At 38.7% G+C, this 16,421-nt stretch overlaps 1 protein-coding gene across 1 annotated transcript in view; it reads right to left on the bottom strand.

Moving 5' to 3' along the window:
* Positions 1-15,916, bottom strand: part of LOC103727092 — a 55,768-nt gene extending 39,852 nt beyond the window's left edge. The window contains 3 exon segments of the mRNA XM_008824885.2: positions 11,044-11,377; positions 14,673-14,762; positions 15,392-15,916. Of these exon segments, the coding sequence (XP_008823107.2) occupies positions 11,044-11,377; positions 14,673-14,762; positions 15,392-15,916 (949 nt within the window).
* Between the last annotated feature and the right edge of the window lie 505 nt (positions 15,917-16,421).

Genomic DNA, 16,421 nt, shown 5'->3' with positions numbered 1-16,421 from the left:
GCAGAAAACATCAGATGTAGTTTTAGACTTGAAATTAAAAAGGGGCCCAGGCTATTTACAGAGCTGTGGGTGACTGCACCACAACCCCACACTTCTCATAAGTGAAGAGCACCAGTCAGTTCAGGTTGACAATCCCAAAGCCTAAGCTTTGCCTTCTGTTCCATTTTATCCTTTACTGCATGACTTCACAGGATTAATTTGAAAATTATTTTTTCTATAACCTTGAGCTAGATGGATAAGATTAACTTATAGAAAATGATAGGAAGGAGGAAAACAAAAATTAAAAATGTTCTTTAATTAAAGTACATTCAGCTAGAGTCATTTCTATCAGAACAGATTCCTGTGTTGATTGCAAACTGGTAAAAGTTCTCAAAAGGAATGAAAAGTCATATTGAACATTCTTCTAGATTCAAAAAAAAAAAAAAACCGCCTCCATTCTATGAACTTCTTAACTAAACTCTGTCTTAGTATTTCATATTTTGTGTTTTCTCTATCTCTCTTCTCCTTAGTCTCCTGAGCACACAGACAAGCTCCAAGGGAGCCAGACCTTTTGCTTTATTCAACTTCATGGCACTCATTTCTGTCATATTTCAGGAGATATTATTTTCTTTGGGCTATACAATAGCACACTGTCCCTCAAATTCCATCTGCTAAGAAGCAGGGTTCTAGAGCCCTGTGTTCTAGGAGAAATCAGTAGCTTTCAAGATAGGTCCAGTGGGGACCTGAATTTAGTTTGCTGTTGCTGTGAAAAGACCATCACCAAAAGCAACTTGAGGAGCAAAGGGTTTATTTCATCTCATACTTGCAGGGCACAGTCTATCTTTGAGGAAAGTCAGATATGAACTCAAGGCAGGAACCTGGAGGCAGAAACTAAAGAAAAGACCATGGAAGAATGCTGCTTACTGGCTTGCACCTATGGCTTTCTCAGTTACTTTTCTTAGTTCAGTCCCACCTGCCCAGGCATAGCACCAGCCACAGTAGTCTGGACACTTCTATATCAATGTCATTGAGAAAGTACACCACATACAGGCCCATAGACCAGTTGGATGGAGGAGATTCCGCAAATGAGGTTCTCTTCCCAGGTGTCTCTAGCTTGTATCAAGTTGACAAAAACTAACCAGAGCAACCTCTGCCCTTTGCACACAGGCTGAGTTACATGCAGCAGAAGGATGCTCTGAGAGCAGTTCATGGGAAGATGCAATCAGTGTAAGACGAAAACTCAAGGGAAGCATCCATTGGAGAGGCTGTCAGAGAAGTGAATCTGTACATGGAACTCACTGAACACAACTGGAATAAGAGAAGGGAATTTCAAACCAAAGACAGACCTGAGTAGTATAATTCTGTTGGTCGTACTTGCAGAACACAACTGGAATAAGAGAAGGGAATTTCAAACCAAAGACAGACCTGAGTGCTTGCGTAGTGTGCAGAAAACCTTGAGTTTGATCCCCAGAACCAAAACATCATATGTGGTGGTGTATGCCTATAATCCCAGAACTTGGGATGTATCTTGGGGTAGAGGCAGGAAGATGGCTCAGAGGTTAAGAGCAATGGCTACTCTTGTAGAGGAACCAGGTTTGATTTCTATAACCCACATGGTAGCTATCAACCATCAGTAACTCCAGTTCTAGGGAATCCAAAGCCCCCTTCATAACTCTGCAGGCATAGCATGACATGGATCCACTTACAAAGATGCAGACAATATATTCATATACATAAAATAAAATAAAAATAAATTTCATAAAAGAATAGGAATAATAAGAGGAAGAGGAGGAAAAAGGCAAAGAGGAAGGTTGAGATGAGGTGGAAAGCATCTGATTTAGGTCTGGTCCACCTCTATTTGTGTTATCTTGGCTGTGCCGCATAACATATTCCAGTCTTAGTTTCCTAATAATGAAAATTGTCACAGCTTCTCCCTCAGGTATCCTAAGGATGAAATGAGATGATGTCTATGAAGCACTGGATAGAGCACTCTGCATAAACAGAAGCTCCTTACAGCTCATCTCTAGCATCTTTACCACCACTGATGCTGTTTAGCTTTGACAAAAGGAAGAAGGATGTGTCTGTCTTCAAATATTCATATGCTTGGTGTGACATTGTGGACAACACAGGAAACTGGCACAAGTAGAACATCAACTATTCTCCTCTCACCAAAATGAGGACAATAAGATCAAAACTGGTGAAATAACTCATCTGTAGTTACACGTCTAAACAGCAGTGTTTAAAATAAACTCGAACAGCTTTCTCTGATAGCTGAGCAGTTGGAACAAACTCTTAATTTTCACAAGTCATCTACACTCCCTTTTTTTTCTATACCACATCCTCCTTACAGTAGTGATAATTTATGTCTGGATCATCCTTCTCACTCTTCTCAGCCCAATAAACTTCTATAAACCCTGAATGTGGGTTTATAAACATTACTGAAAAAGGCTTTGTGGGTGCTTTTCTAAGACCACCACCTAAGTGGTAGGTGTCTCCTGTCTCTAGACTTAAATTGATTCAATGTCTTATTGGTTTGGGGGAGAAAGACATTTCACTGAATCTGTTGCCAAATTCTTAACAGTAGGGCTCTTAATTGGACGTCCACAAAAGACATCACTAGGGGATCTGGGAATCATGGATTTGAGCATGTATGTAGAAAAGGAGAGGGAGAAAAGGACAGAAGGCATATGGAGGGGGAAGAGAAAAGAAAGAGAGACAGAGAGCGAGACAGAGACAGAATACCTTGATTTTTCAAAATCTAGACTTTATATTTATGTCTATGAGGACCTGTCCTGAAAACTGTCATGGAGTATCAGCATTGTCATGTCAAAACAGCTCCCCAACAGTAGTCCCAGGTAGCTTTGTCAGCTTGACACAGCCAGAGTCACCTGAGAAGAAAGGCTTGATGAATTGCCTAGATGAGAGTACCACTGGGCTTGTCTGTGGAGTGTCCTGATTGTTAAATGATGTGGATGGCACAGCCCACTATGGATGGTACTTCACCTAGGCAGGTGGACCTGAGCTGTGAGAAAATTAGCTGAGCATGAGCCCAAGAGTCAATGAAGAAGCAGGTTTCCCACGGTTTCTCCCTCAAATGCCTACTTTCTGAAAGAGCATCAAATTTTGAGTGTTTTCTGTGTGACAGCATTCTTCCATATCACCACGTGTTTTTCTTCCAAAAGTGTAGTAATATGACTTCTTTTTCTCAAGTCAGAATGGCCAAGGTAAAAAAGCAAAATTTAACAAAATTTTGTTTCCCTGACCTAGCAGGCTAAATAAGAACAAAGTAACTGGATAAAGCCTGGTGCCCCAAGATGGGGTTTGGTTTAAAGATGAAATGGTGACATCTCATGAGAGTCTTGGTCTCTCCTCCCCCTTCTCTGAACGTATATATAAACCTAAGTTCTCTACCATGAGCCCTTGTACCCAGTGGTCTACCACTAGAAAATACTGACATGATAACTTAGATGTGGTTCTGAGCAATCTCAGAATGAAAAGAAGGAAATAAGAAGGAATAGGAATGTTTGGGCCATACATATCTACATTGGGATGTTTGTACAATGGATGAACTATTGGGCTGCAAGTTCAAGTCACTCAGAATAAATCACTTCATTTAAGATGAAGTTTTGCATCTGAGGATAAAAGCACTTAAAGGGAGGTTGAATGTAAAAAGCATAAGTATTGAGTAAAAGACAGAAAAGCTTATATTTGAGAAATTGCCGTAGTGATTGGCAATTATGGTGGTTTGAAGGAGGTGTCCCACATTGGTTCAAATATTTGAATGCTTGATCAGATGGTGGCAGAGTTTTGGGTTGGTCATGAAATCCCTAGGAGGTGTGGGCTTACTGGAGGAAGTTCATCACTGTGCGCAGGTTTGAGAGTTCATAGCCCCATCCTGTTCCCAGTTTTTCCCTCTACGTTTTGTGCCTGATTGAACTGACTCCAAGTTCTCTGCTCTGGCTGCCTCCTGTTACCTCCTGTCACTTCTTGCTTTGACTCCCCAAATATGGTTGACGCTAATAACTCTGGAACTGAAAGCCCAATAAATTCTTCCTTCCATAAATTGCCTTTATCATGGTATTTTATCACAGTAACAGATAGCTAACTAATATAGAAGTTGGTACCAGATAGTGGGCTGTTTCTATGAAGAACCTGACCATGTTGGTTTTCAGAGGAATATTTAAGACTTTGGAAATTTAGACTAGAAAATCAGGTGAATACTATAAGCAGAGTTTAGTGAGCTGTTTTAGTCAAGGCCTGGCTCAAGTTGCTCCAGTGGGACATGGAAATAAGACATAAGTAACAACTGGGATATTTCAGCCAGCAATCCAGTTGCCATCTTCCCAAGGCCTAAGAGATTGCCTAAGGCTAAATTTAAAACATAATGGATGAATTTCTTTGGCAGAGTTAATGTAAAGGGTGCCTAATGTATATTATGGTGATTAATGGTGAATATCCTACAGATCTAAAATGAAAAAGAGCAAATGGGGCAGAAAGAAATACACAACAAACAGTTTGGAGAGAAAGAGAGAAGTAGTAAGAATAATATTCAAGCCAAGCCATGTGATGAAGAAGAGGCTCACTTTGATTAGAGTTATTAAGGACAGGCCTCCAGATTTGCATTTAAATGGTACGTTCAGAAAAAGACTTTAACCAGCTAAGCTTCCAACATGTGAAAGGAAAAGGCTAAGAACATGTAGCTAAGGCTACATCAACTACATCAGCGGCCGGTAATGTGAAGTGTCAGGGTCAATCTCAAAGAGGCAGCTGAAGTTGGCAGTGTCATTCATGGAGTGCTTGCTTTAGAGGCATAAACAATGAGTATAACTGGGAGGGGGTTAACTGGTTCTTCCTCCAAAGCTTCAGAGAGCTGTAAGACCAGGCAAGAATGTAGCAGTGCAGTTCCTGTGTGAAGAAGGCCCATAGAATCCAACAGACTCTGAGAGGCCATTGTGTGAAGCTGGGAAGGTGAAGTCTTGTTAGCAATGGAGACCACAAGATGTAGGAGATGCCAGAGCCTTGAGAAATTTGCAATTTGGAATGGGAATGTGTATTCTATACTATTCAGTGTTGGAAGCTGTGTAAATATTTTTTTTTCAATTTACAGGGACTTACAGTTAAGAGCTGTGTGCAGGGAGTGGTACTAGTCTAAGAGAGAGAGATATGCTGCATGCAGCAAAGCTGGAGGACTTAAACTTTCTAAGCCCTTTGGGACTAAAGTCCCAGACATCAGAAATGAAGCTACAGGATTTGGTATTTGCCCTGGTGACACAAAAGAAGAATTCTTACCTCAAAGGTGGTTGAGATAGTTTATTCTGGAGCCAAATATGAATAACTATGGCCCAGGAGCACAGATTCAGGTTACCCAAATTCCATGTTCCCAAGTGGTAGCACTTTCATGAAGTTTTTATAGTAACAGAACAAAGAAAAGTCATAAATCAAAATCTCAAATACATTGGTGGAAACCTGGGCCTGAAGAGGTGAGCTCTCAGCTTTCTGCTCCAGCTGCCTCCTTCCACCTCCTGCCACCTTCTGTCATGCCTGCCATGCATGGTAGACTCTTATCCCTGGGAACCATATGCCCAATAAACTCTTCCTTCTGTAAGTTGCCTTGGTCATAGTTTTATCAGAGCCATAGAAAAGTAACTAATACAATTCTATCCTGTCTGACTGCAGCATCTCATGGAAGCAATATTCTCTAATAGTTTGATCACTGAAGTTGATTCTCAATATTTAGGAGCTAATTAATGTGTGTATAACATACAAAATACACCGGGCATGGTGGCACATACCTGTAGGCCCAGCACTAGGGAGGCAGAGGCAGGCGAATCTCTGTGACATCAAGGCCAGCCTGGTCTACATAGTTCTAGGCCAGCTAAGGCTGAGGGAGACCCTCTCTCAAAGAGCCAAAAAAAGATACAAAATGCAATCTTTTGGCTGCATATTCTCCAAAACATTTCTCTACCCCCTTGTTTTATATTAATTCTTTGAGAATTTTATTCAGAGCACTTTGGTATATTTACCTTCTCCCGCTATTCCTCCCAGTTACACCCTCCCCTTTCCCTACTCACCCAGCTTTGTGTCCTGTCTTCTAAAACTTGTCGAGTCCTGCTCATACTCTTTAGTATGTGGCCATCCACTAGAACATTGTTGACCTACCAAGGGCCACAATTATAGAAAAACTGACTCTCCCTCTCAGCAGCCATTAGCTGCTTTAGCTAGGGGTAGAGCATTGAACACAACTCAGCTCTCCATGCTGAGATTTTCTGTTCCCTGAGGTTGCACAGGTCATTCACATGCTTTCATAATTATTGTGAGTTCTTATGTATATCTGTGCTACATAGTTCAGAAAACACTGCTTCACTGTAGTCACCCACCGACTCACAATTTTTCAACTCACACTCCTTACCCCTTGCTGTAGTGATCCATGAACCTTGGGAGGAGGGCATGTGATGTCGATGTCCTATTTGGGCTGAGCAATCCCATTTAGGGTTGAGCAATCCATGATTTCTTATTCAATGTATGTTGACTATTATTCTAAATAGAACTACTATTAAATAAACACCTAACATTTTATCATGATATCCATAGGATTAGTATGTCTCCTACACTCTAGGAAAAGCTTTTTTCTGTAGTAGATGGAGATTAACATGTCTAGATAAGTATACGGTATGAATGAATGAAAAATGATGCCAACAGAATCATGTATCTGAACACATGGTCTCCAGTAGGCTGCACTGTTTTGAAGGTTATGATATATTTAGGGGATGGGCCTAGGTGGAGGTGGGTCACTTGGGGCTGCCCTTTCAAAGCAACTCCCCCATCTAATTCTGTTCTCATGATCTGGGCCATATGAACACACACAACAGCCAAATATTCACCTGCCTCACTATGACAGCTCTGCTCTAGCCTCCAAACCACACACTAACCCATGACAGAAATCTCTGAAATTCTGAGTGAAAATACACCTTCCCTTAAGTTGTATCTATAGATATTTTGTGACAGTGACAGCAAAATTAGCTAACATACTATGTTTCCTCAAATACACATTAAATCAAGCAGCCTCTTTGCTTTCCATATTTGATTAAAATGTAGCAAAGAAGTAAGTTATTTGCAATGGATTATTACCTAAAAATTACCTGACTGACAATGATCCAAGCCTTTTCTGGTCTCTATAATTGTTCCATAGGTTTAATAAGTTGGAGTAGAATAATGTTTCAATATGACTTCTATGTGCTGCCTACTGCTTTGATGTTGTTATTTTTAACATGTGACACTGAAGTGATTAGAGATCCAGTAAGAGAAAAAGTTGTATTAGCAGAGTAACCTTCTATACAGTTGTAATTGCAGATGTGCACAACAGTCATCAGACACCCTGAAGGTGATCATTATTTTCCTATAACTGATTCACACGTGTACTATGAGACATCAGTACAATTGCACACTGTGCTATTAACTTTTACTCAAATTGAATACCTCATAAATGCTTCACATAATATTCTATCTCTCAGAAATGAAATTATCAAGCTAATTTATATTCCAAATATAACCCTGGATCATTCAGGAGAGGGGAGACACTGGAAGGATGTCAAAACTTCTCACTGTTCCACTTACAAAGCAGAAAATGCCCTTCTTGACAGTGGTGTGCTAGCCGACATTGCTCTTCTCTGCTTCTCAACAGCTGGTCTTCCATAGCTGAGGAAGCAGAGGGTGAGCAACTTACCACAGTCAACCACTTACCACTGGCTGGACCCAGATTGACTTGTCCTTGTCTGCGAATCCTGCTGCAAAAATGAGGCTTCCCATGAAGACTAAGATTCGGTGACTTTTTAAAATATTCTTATTGGTGGATGATTTATCTGTATTAACAGCTGGTGTTAGTATATAGACATATATGTGGCAACATTACTGTTCAAAATGATAAAATGGATTAGTTATATAAGATGTCAGTTTGATCTGATCGATGAATGGTGAATGCAGAATTTGACAAAGCCCAGTTGATGAGGAAATGTCTCTCATTCACTATTAGGGAGATCATTAAGTGAAAAAATGTTTGGAAGATAATATAGCGTATCTTTCTACATTCGAATAGCCTTGCAGTCTTCATCAGCTATTTCAATTTATCAATCAAAGTATGCCAAGACATATAGTTGTGGATGTATGTATATATATGTATGCACATACGAATTACACATGTGATACTAATTACAATATTTTTGAGGGAATAACATCTCTAGGGAATGGAATTTCCATCAATAAGACTCTTTAAAGTCATCATTTTGGGGCTGAAGAGATGTCCCAGTAGTTAAGAGCACTGGTTGGTCTTGCAGAGAACTCAGGTTTAGTCACCTACGTGGCAGATAACAACCCATCCATAACTCCAGCTCCAGGGAATTCAACTTCCTCTTCTGGCCTCTGGGGACATTATGCACATGTAGTACACTTACATACATGCAGATAAAACACTCATATATACAAAATAAATAAATGAACATTTAAATTGTCATATACTGGAATATCGTGTGATATACAGAAGTTCCTAAATGGAAACATACACTGTGTTCAAAGAGTCAAATAAAAAAAGTATAGATTGCATAGCTCAATGTGTGGCAAGTCTATACACACATATTTGTATCCATATTCCTAGAAAACCTCTTGGATTGTGCATATGAAACTGATACAGGGAGGGGAGGGAAGGAGACATTTGGTTTCTACTTTGTATTGTTCTGTGAGGAGACCCAATATCTTTATGAAGATAGAAAATATTTCAGACTTACATAATCTTAAAGTGTAAGGATTTCAATTTTTAAAAGCTTAAGACTGTAATAATTTGGATCATTTTTATTGCTTTTGAAACTCTATCTTACTTTGCCTTTTAAGAAACCCTTCCTATATCATGTCCTTTCCAAGCCATTATTAGATTCTTTCTTTTCAATAACTAATTTATGAAGACATAACTTTGGCAATAGAATCTAATAAGATTGGAGAGTAGCAGAAACAGTTGCATTGGTCCTAGGATCATCAAGTCATGAAAAGTGGCCATGGTCATTCTTACATTCAAAACTTTGTGCTGACTCCCCATTGACTTTCCTTTATTCAACACATATTCAGTGGAATCCTCTGAGGTTGGACACAGTTCTTCGCACTATAGATGCAGTTGTAATGAGATAGACCATATGCCTGCCTTCATGGTGCTTACTATAGGATGATGGTGGAGAGTGAAAAGAAATACATCTTACTGCTCTGTGTGAGTTGTGGAAATAGGATATGTATGCTTAAGGAAGCAGGAGTGTCTTCACTGGGAAGCCCCAGCTCTTCAGTGTGGATCACAAAGTTTACTTCATTTGCTCTTCCGCTTTACACCATTCTAATAAGTGCACTCTGTTCCTCTCCTTTTGACTTCTTTTCTCTCATATCATCTAGTAATTATTGACCCTTAAAACAACTTTTACATCATTTCTTTCAAGAATCTCTGAAACTTTCAAACTGCATGTGATAGCATTGAAAACATGCTATCTTATCATTTTCAACACTCATTTCTGTCGTCTTCAAATATACAACACCCTCTCCAGTGGAAAGAAGTACACTGCTTCACTTGGATTTGGAGATGCTGAAAACCAGCCTAGAGAGATAAGGTCTCAATACATGCAGCATGGAGCAGGTGAACAATCGAATGAGTACTTAGTGCAAATAAGCCATTTGAAGTACACAAATTAACCTTGACAATGAGGAATGTGTAACAGGTTAGAGTACTTTACAAATGTAAATTCTGAAATTATATTAAGTCGTGTATAAAAATACAATTACCATTTCTAAAGATTATCTTTCTATAAATACAATTTTTAAGTTTTCCAGCTTATAGCCCCTAAAACACATAGTTGTCAAGGTGGGCAAACTGACCCTTTGGGGAAATTGCATTTTAACTTTCTACCTTAATATTTGCTTCATCATCTTTTTTACTTTTTATTATTTCTTTATTTTTTATTTTATATGTATGAGTATATTGCCTGTATATAAGTACACCCGTATTCTACAATGCCTATGGATTGTCAGATGAGGGCATTGGATTCCCCTGGAACTGAAGTTATTAAGAACAGTTGTTAGACACCATGTGGGTTCTGGGAATTGAATCCAGATTCTCTGTAAGAGCAGCGAATGCGCTTAAGCAGTGAGTCATCTCTCCAGCCCCCCCCCCCCCCCCCCCTTTTTTTTGGTCTTTTTGAGACAGGGTCTCCCTGTAGCCCCAGCTGTCCTGGAACTCACTATGTAGACCAGGTTGGCCTTGAACTCACAGAGATCCGCCTGCCCCTGCCTCCCAAGTGCTGGAATTAAAGGCCTACGCCATCATGCCCAGCTATCTCCAGCCCTCTTTAAAAAACATTTAATATTTTTCATTTTATGTATATGAGTGTACTGACTGCATGTGTGTAAGTGCACCCATGTTGTGCAATACCTGTGGAGGTCAGAAAAAGGGCATTGGAGTCCCCTGGAACTGGAGTTTGTTATTAGTGCAATGTGTGTGCTGAGAATCAAACCAGAGCACCCAGTTCTCTTAACTGCTGAGCCGTCTCTCCATCCCTGTTGATCATCTGTTTTTTGAAACCAATGACAAACTATTCATAATTACAGTCAAATGTAATAATTTGATTTTATTTAATCTTCAGTCTCTTCAGACCAAAACTAATTCTCCAAGTATGATAGCTCTAATTGCTGTCAGTCTTTAGAACAAAATACATCTTGCCTTTGAAACTCAAAATAGAATTGTGATAATTAAAATAGAATTGTCTTTGTAAAATGATGTTCCTTTTGCATTTTCAAGTTACCACAGCCTATAACAACTACCTCAAATTCTGTAAGGGGCACCCACTATCAGCTTTCTTGGGAAAACATAGACACCATGTGCGAAATGATGTAATATGTGAATGAGGGCTGTCAGAGAGAGAAGGTTTTTTCCATGTGGGAGGCAGAATGCTAGGCTTGGTGCTACATTACGACGAGGAGGAGGAAAAGTAGGACGATGAGTAGTAGTATTTGGAGGAGGAAGGGGATTTATGCAAACATCACCAACGCATGCTTCAATATCTGCCATAAACTCCACAATACGTTGCATCCTGCACTCTATCATGGGAAAACAGGCACATTTAAAATTATTAGCATAGTACATCAGGTCTTCAAAGCTGGGTTTGCCATGTACTACAGGCGTCACATTCTCCGGAAATTCAATACGAACATTCGTGGCGTTCAAGTGGAGATAAGTACTGCTGTCGGGATATTTCCTTATACACACTCCCTGGTTATTGCAAAGTGTTAGGCTACACATTTTGGCTGCTAAAGAGACATTGAGCAGGTAAGGAATCAGAACAGTCTTCATGTGTTCTTTTAGGAGTGGGCAACCTGCCTGTAAATAATAAAATAGAATATCGAGGTATAATTTCCTATGTCAATTAACGTACAACAATTCTTAAGAACAATATGACAGAGCAGGTGATGGGATGTTCTCTTTTACTTTAATAAGCAAGATTGTGCCAGCTGTTTTCTAAGTTTTGTCATTTTTCATGCCATTTCATGTCAGTGTATAATTTTTTAGTTGAGGCTTACCTAATCCTAAACATCACCTTCCCCAACAATTCATAATCAGGAGGATGGATGTTACAGATATTAGACTATTGGCTTTGAGGTTCTCATACCCTAACTGGAATCCCAGCTTCCTTAATAAACTTCTGTGTGAGCTTGGAATCTCCCAAGCATTCTCAGTCTTAGTTTTCTATCTAAATAGCCTCGTGGAAATTAGTGAATTTGCTTATGTTACTCTATTGTCACTTGTAGAATAAGGTTGAGTTTAGAGTCTGCAGCAGAGGGCTTATATGGTGACAGATGATAAAATCTAGATGATAGATAATGATAAAGTAATACATATGCTTAATATAGGTCTTATCCTATCTTAGGCTAACCATCAATAAGTCATAAGTAATTGTAATAGAAATCTCATTTGTCTTATGAATTTAAACATTAGCTAGATTTCATTTCTCTTTCTTCTTTTATTTATTTTTTTTGGGGGGGGGGAGCTTTTGGTTACTCTAACATCCCCCCCCCCGAAGAGGCAACCCTAAAATCTTTTAAGGATTATATACAAGCTCTAAAATACTTTTGACATTTTTGGTCTTTGGAACAGAGTATGTTGCTAAGAGGCCCAAGAACATTATGAGTTTTAGCCAAGAAACTGGCTAATTTTCTTTGGGATCTTTTTACCCTAACTGCCTAGCCAATTCCTACCTCCTATTCTTACCATGCCATCCTCTGAAGAGGTTACCAAATTGCCAATAGGGAATAGGGACACAGCCCGCTCTGGCTTCTTCCATGCTGAACAGGGATGCAGGGTGAGGCAATTGGAGTACCCCTTCAGTGGGTCTATTTAAAAGACTCCCAAATTGCATAAATCTTATCTTTAAGGTAAAAGAGTCTTTGAATCATGAATAGGAGATGTGAAGGAGAAGTAAAGGCAAGAGTAATTAGCATTACAAGTTCTAGCCAGAGAACTAGAAAAAAGTCAGAACAGGGCAATTTTCAAATGTTCATATGAGTCCATCATCACAACTTCAGATGAGCCTGATCGCCAGTCATCGTCACAATTGAGCTTGTTGACAGTTGTGCTCATTCATTAAAGGAGAGCCAAGCAGGGTCATTGGACCCTCACCAGAGTATCCAGCCACTCTTCCCAGCCAACTGTATGTAATTTGACCGTAATCACACATGGCCTCCTGGATTTGGGAAAGGCTAAAGTATACAATCTGGGGAAGGCCAAGAAGAAAAGGCATAACCCATGCTGGGTTAAGGCTTTCCAGTGTGCATACCCTCAGGTCATACATATACCTCAGCAACCCCTCAGTTATATGGTAAGTAAGCTCAATAAATTTATTGGTTCCCCAGTAAAACTTTAACCAAACATTGGCTTAACACTAGAACCTTAAAAGGGAATAAAAATTGCTTAGCATCCCCAGGAAAAGGGAATAAAAAATGCTTAGCATCCCCAGGAAAAGAAATCTCACAACATATGCAAAATTTATTTGTTAATGCTATTATGTCTCATAATTATTTTTTAAAAAAGAAAATGAGACTGTAAAAGACATTAAAGGGGTATGGGAAATAGAGATATTTTCCAAACTAGACAGGAAAAAATGAGAACGCCTAAGCATGTGATGAAGGTCTGTTAAGGTTTGTTATGATATATAAAGGATGAAACAAAAAATATACACATAATCTTAAAATTTCTATGGTCATAGTTTAGTCAACTAGTTTAAGGAACAAAATAATATCTAGTCAAGGTTTATCTGAGAATCTTTGGTTTTTTTTAACCAAGCCTTATCTATACCTGCAATTTTCATTTTCTCAACTTCTCTGTGAATCAGAGGAAATATAACAGGTAATCCATGGGTACACTGCTTACAAAGGACACAGGAAAAAATGGGAGAGATGATAATCATAGTAAAAAATAATCATGAATTGGGAAAAGGAACAGAAATATGCAGAAAGAGACTCTAAGGACAATGTTGATAGGCAATGTGTAAAATAGGAAAGAGTAATAAAAATATTGTAGGGCTGTGCCGGAATGAATCATTCTGAAGATGTTGATGTAGGAAGCAAACAATATGTATCTCAGATCAAAGTGACCTTAAAAAAAAATATGATGGTTTAACCATGTGTCACCATATTGTACTCAGTGTAGCATGCTCCATTCATTCATTCTCAGAAAGAGTGCAGTTCTCTGTTGTTTATTAAGGAAGTAGTATGCGAAATTTAAAATGTCTCCATCACAGAATTATACTATCTTTGAGAAAGGTATTCATAGCTTAGGAAAAATAATTAGCAAAAATTCTGAGTATACTCAGGAAGATATATATATATTTCCCCTGAATTTATTGTACCTGTTATTCCTTTGTATTGAGATCATAGCTAAAGAAAATATAAGTACATAAAATAGGCAGAAGGGCTCAGGGCACTTTGATAGAGTTTAACAGAAGCAGCTGCTTTAAATATTTTTAAATATGGTAAGGATGTTGCTGCTCTCTCTAAAAAACAAGAGTGAAGTATAGCACTTCTCAAGTGCCTCTCCTGGTCTTAGGGTATAAAGTCTGTCCTCTACAGGTTGTAGGACAGGACTCCTGGGCTTCATATGACAGTCTCTGTGGCACATTCATCACTTGTATTGCCAAGTCTGCCGCAGAAGGAAAAACTGGCTCCAGGTTAGCAATATTTATGTTCATATATAATATACATGTACATATAAATATGTACACACAAACATATCTACACATAATCTCCTTTGATTCAAGAGGATTAAATAAATGGCTGATAAACACTTGATATGGGAAATTAAAACATAAAAACAGAGCTCTACTGTCTGACACTAAGCACTTTGTCAGAAAACTGAAATTGTAGTTTTAGTCTTGCTACTTACAAACCATGAGGCTAGAGAAGTTCAGTTAGTCTCATTAAAGATCTGATGCCTCACTGGAAAATCAGTACATTTCCTAATTTTAAAAGAAAACGGTATTTTTATAATGTTGGGTATCTACTAAAAAATCCTAGACATATTTATTTTTTAATGCAAAAATAATTCTCCAAAATATTAAGGATACAAATATTTTCATTTATCTCCTACCAATTCAACTTAATGCCCTACCAAATCAACTTACCCCACGTTTTGATAAAGACACAGCATCCCATATTATAATTCCAGCAGGACCCAGAGCAACAATTTCACCAATTGTATTCACAAGGTCATCCTGGGAAATGTGATAAAAAGAGTTAACATGCAGGAATAAGCTACAGGTGTTTACACAATACAGTAATACAGCAAGCTAAGTATGCTGATTCAACACTATAATTACATACTCCATACTCATAGTTTTTACTCAGGTTTTTTTTTTCTATTTAAAAAGAATATATTATTGGTTTAACGATTTCTGCTGGCAAGAGACTAGATCCATGAAAAGTAAAGTTAAAATACTGTCTACATTTTATAATTATCCATGGCTGTTAACAGGTCATACATTAAAGACAAAAAGTTATAAAAGAATATGCTTTTGGTTTTTTGGGGTTTTTTTTTTTTTTTTTTTGGTCTTTTTGAAACAGGGTCTCCCTGTAGCTCCAGCTGAGCTGGAACTTACTATGTACACCAGGCTGGCCTCGAACTCACAAAAGAAGTGCCTATCTCTGTCTCCGGAGTGCTGGGATTAAAGGCCTGCGCCACCACTCCCGGCAAGAATAAACTTTTATGAGAAAATAGAATCACTCATGTGCAAATGCCTAAAACATATATACAGCTCAATTACATTTCCTTTAAAAACATTAGTTTCCAGTAAACATCATTTGTGAATTACAATCTCACAGCTGTCACAGTTTAATTACATACCTGAAGAAGAAACTGCGTAGGTTTATCAGAAAAAACAAGCCGAACATAAAACATAATTGGAATAGGATTTTTATCATTCCTCACTTCGGCCAATCTAATGGCTTCCGTTAAGCGGCTGCGGGTATAGAGTGCAGCTTTAGAAGAAGACTTCAACTGTGACCTCAAATAGACAGATGGATAAAGGCCTGTGGCTTCCTTCCACATCCAACTGAGTTGATCATTTCTTTTCTTTTCCTCGTCAGGGCAATATCCAAGGTAATTGGATTTTGAATAATCTCCGTTATAACACTCTGGAAAAAGATAGAAACCCCACAGGTGTTTTGGCCGAACAGACCTTCCCAGTTTTAATGTCTCTGTCATCAAAATCTTTCCTGCCCTTTCAAGGTCTTCGTGGGCTTTCCTGGTGGCTTCTGTTTCATTCAGTTCTGGATTTTGCTTCTTGGCAAACTCAATAGATTTTCTCTGGTAAGGTGTCCGATATGCTGTGTTTCTTACCCAAACCGGATCCCAGTCTTTCCAGTCCATGACGACAAATCCCGGTTTGTCAAATGGTATATAACGTGCAATGTCATTCCTACATTCATTCAGATGATCTTTTAAATCCACGGCCTGGGGGACCCCTCCATAATGCACTATTTTGTTATCATCTATGTAAGGATAGTGTCCAAATCTATTTTTTAAAAATATTGTGAGGATCTGCCTTTCTGGGAGGTCACTGGCCCTTCTTACTACAGGGAACAGACTCAGATCTATTGAATGAGTTTCGTTGTCAGGACAATCATTAACTGGGACATTCCAGACCCAAAGAAAAGTTATATTGTTATAGACTGGGCTTGCTCTATAATCTGTAGTCACCCTACATGGAATCACAAGGAAGACGAACACTGTCAGAGACTCAACAAAGCACCCCAAAGAGAGGTGCTTAAAACTCAATCCTCCCATTGCAGAGAATAGATAATATCAACACTTATTTCCTCTTACATACTGTGGTCTGTCCAGTATTTAATGCAAAAGGTGAGAAAGGTGGCAA

This window comes from Nannospalax galili, unplaced genomic scaffold (assembly GCF_000622305.1).
Source record: "Nannospalax galili isolate Female #2095 unplaced genomic scaffold, S.galili_v1.0 scaffold449, whole genome shotgun sequence".
Taxonomy (NCBI): Eukaryota; Metazoa; Chordata; class Mammalia; order Rodentia; family Spalacidae; genus Nannospalax; species Nannospalax galili.
Note: the sequence above shows the minus strand (reverse complement) of the source record. Positions and strands in the feature narration are given on the sequence as shown.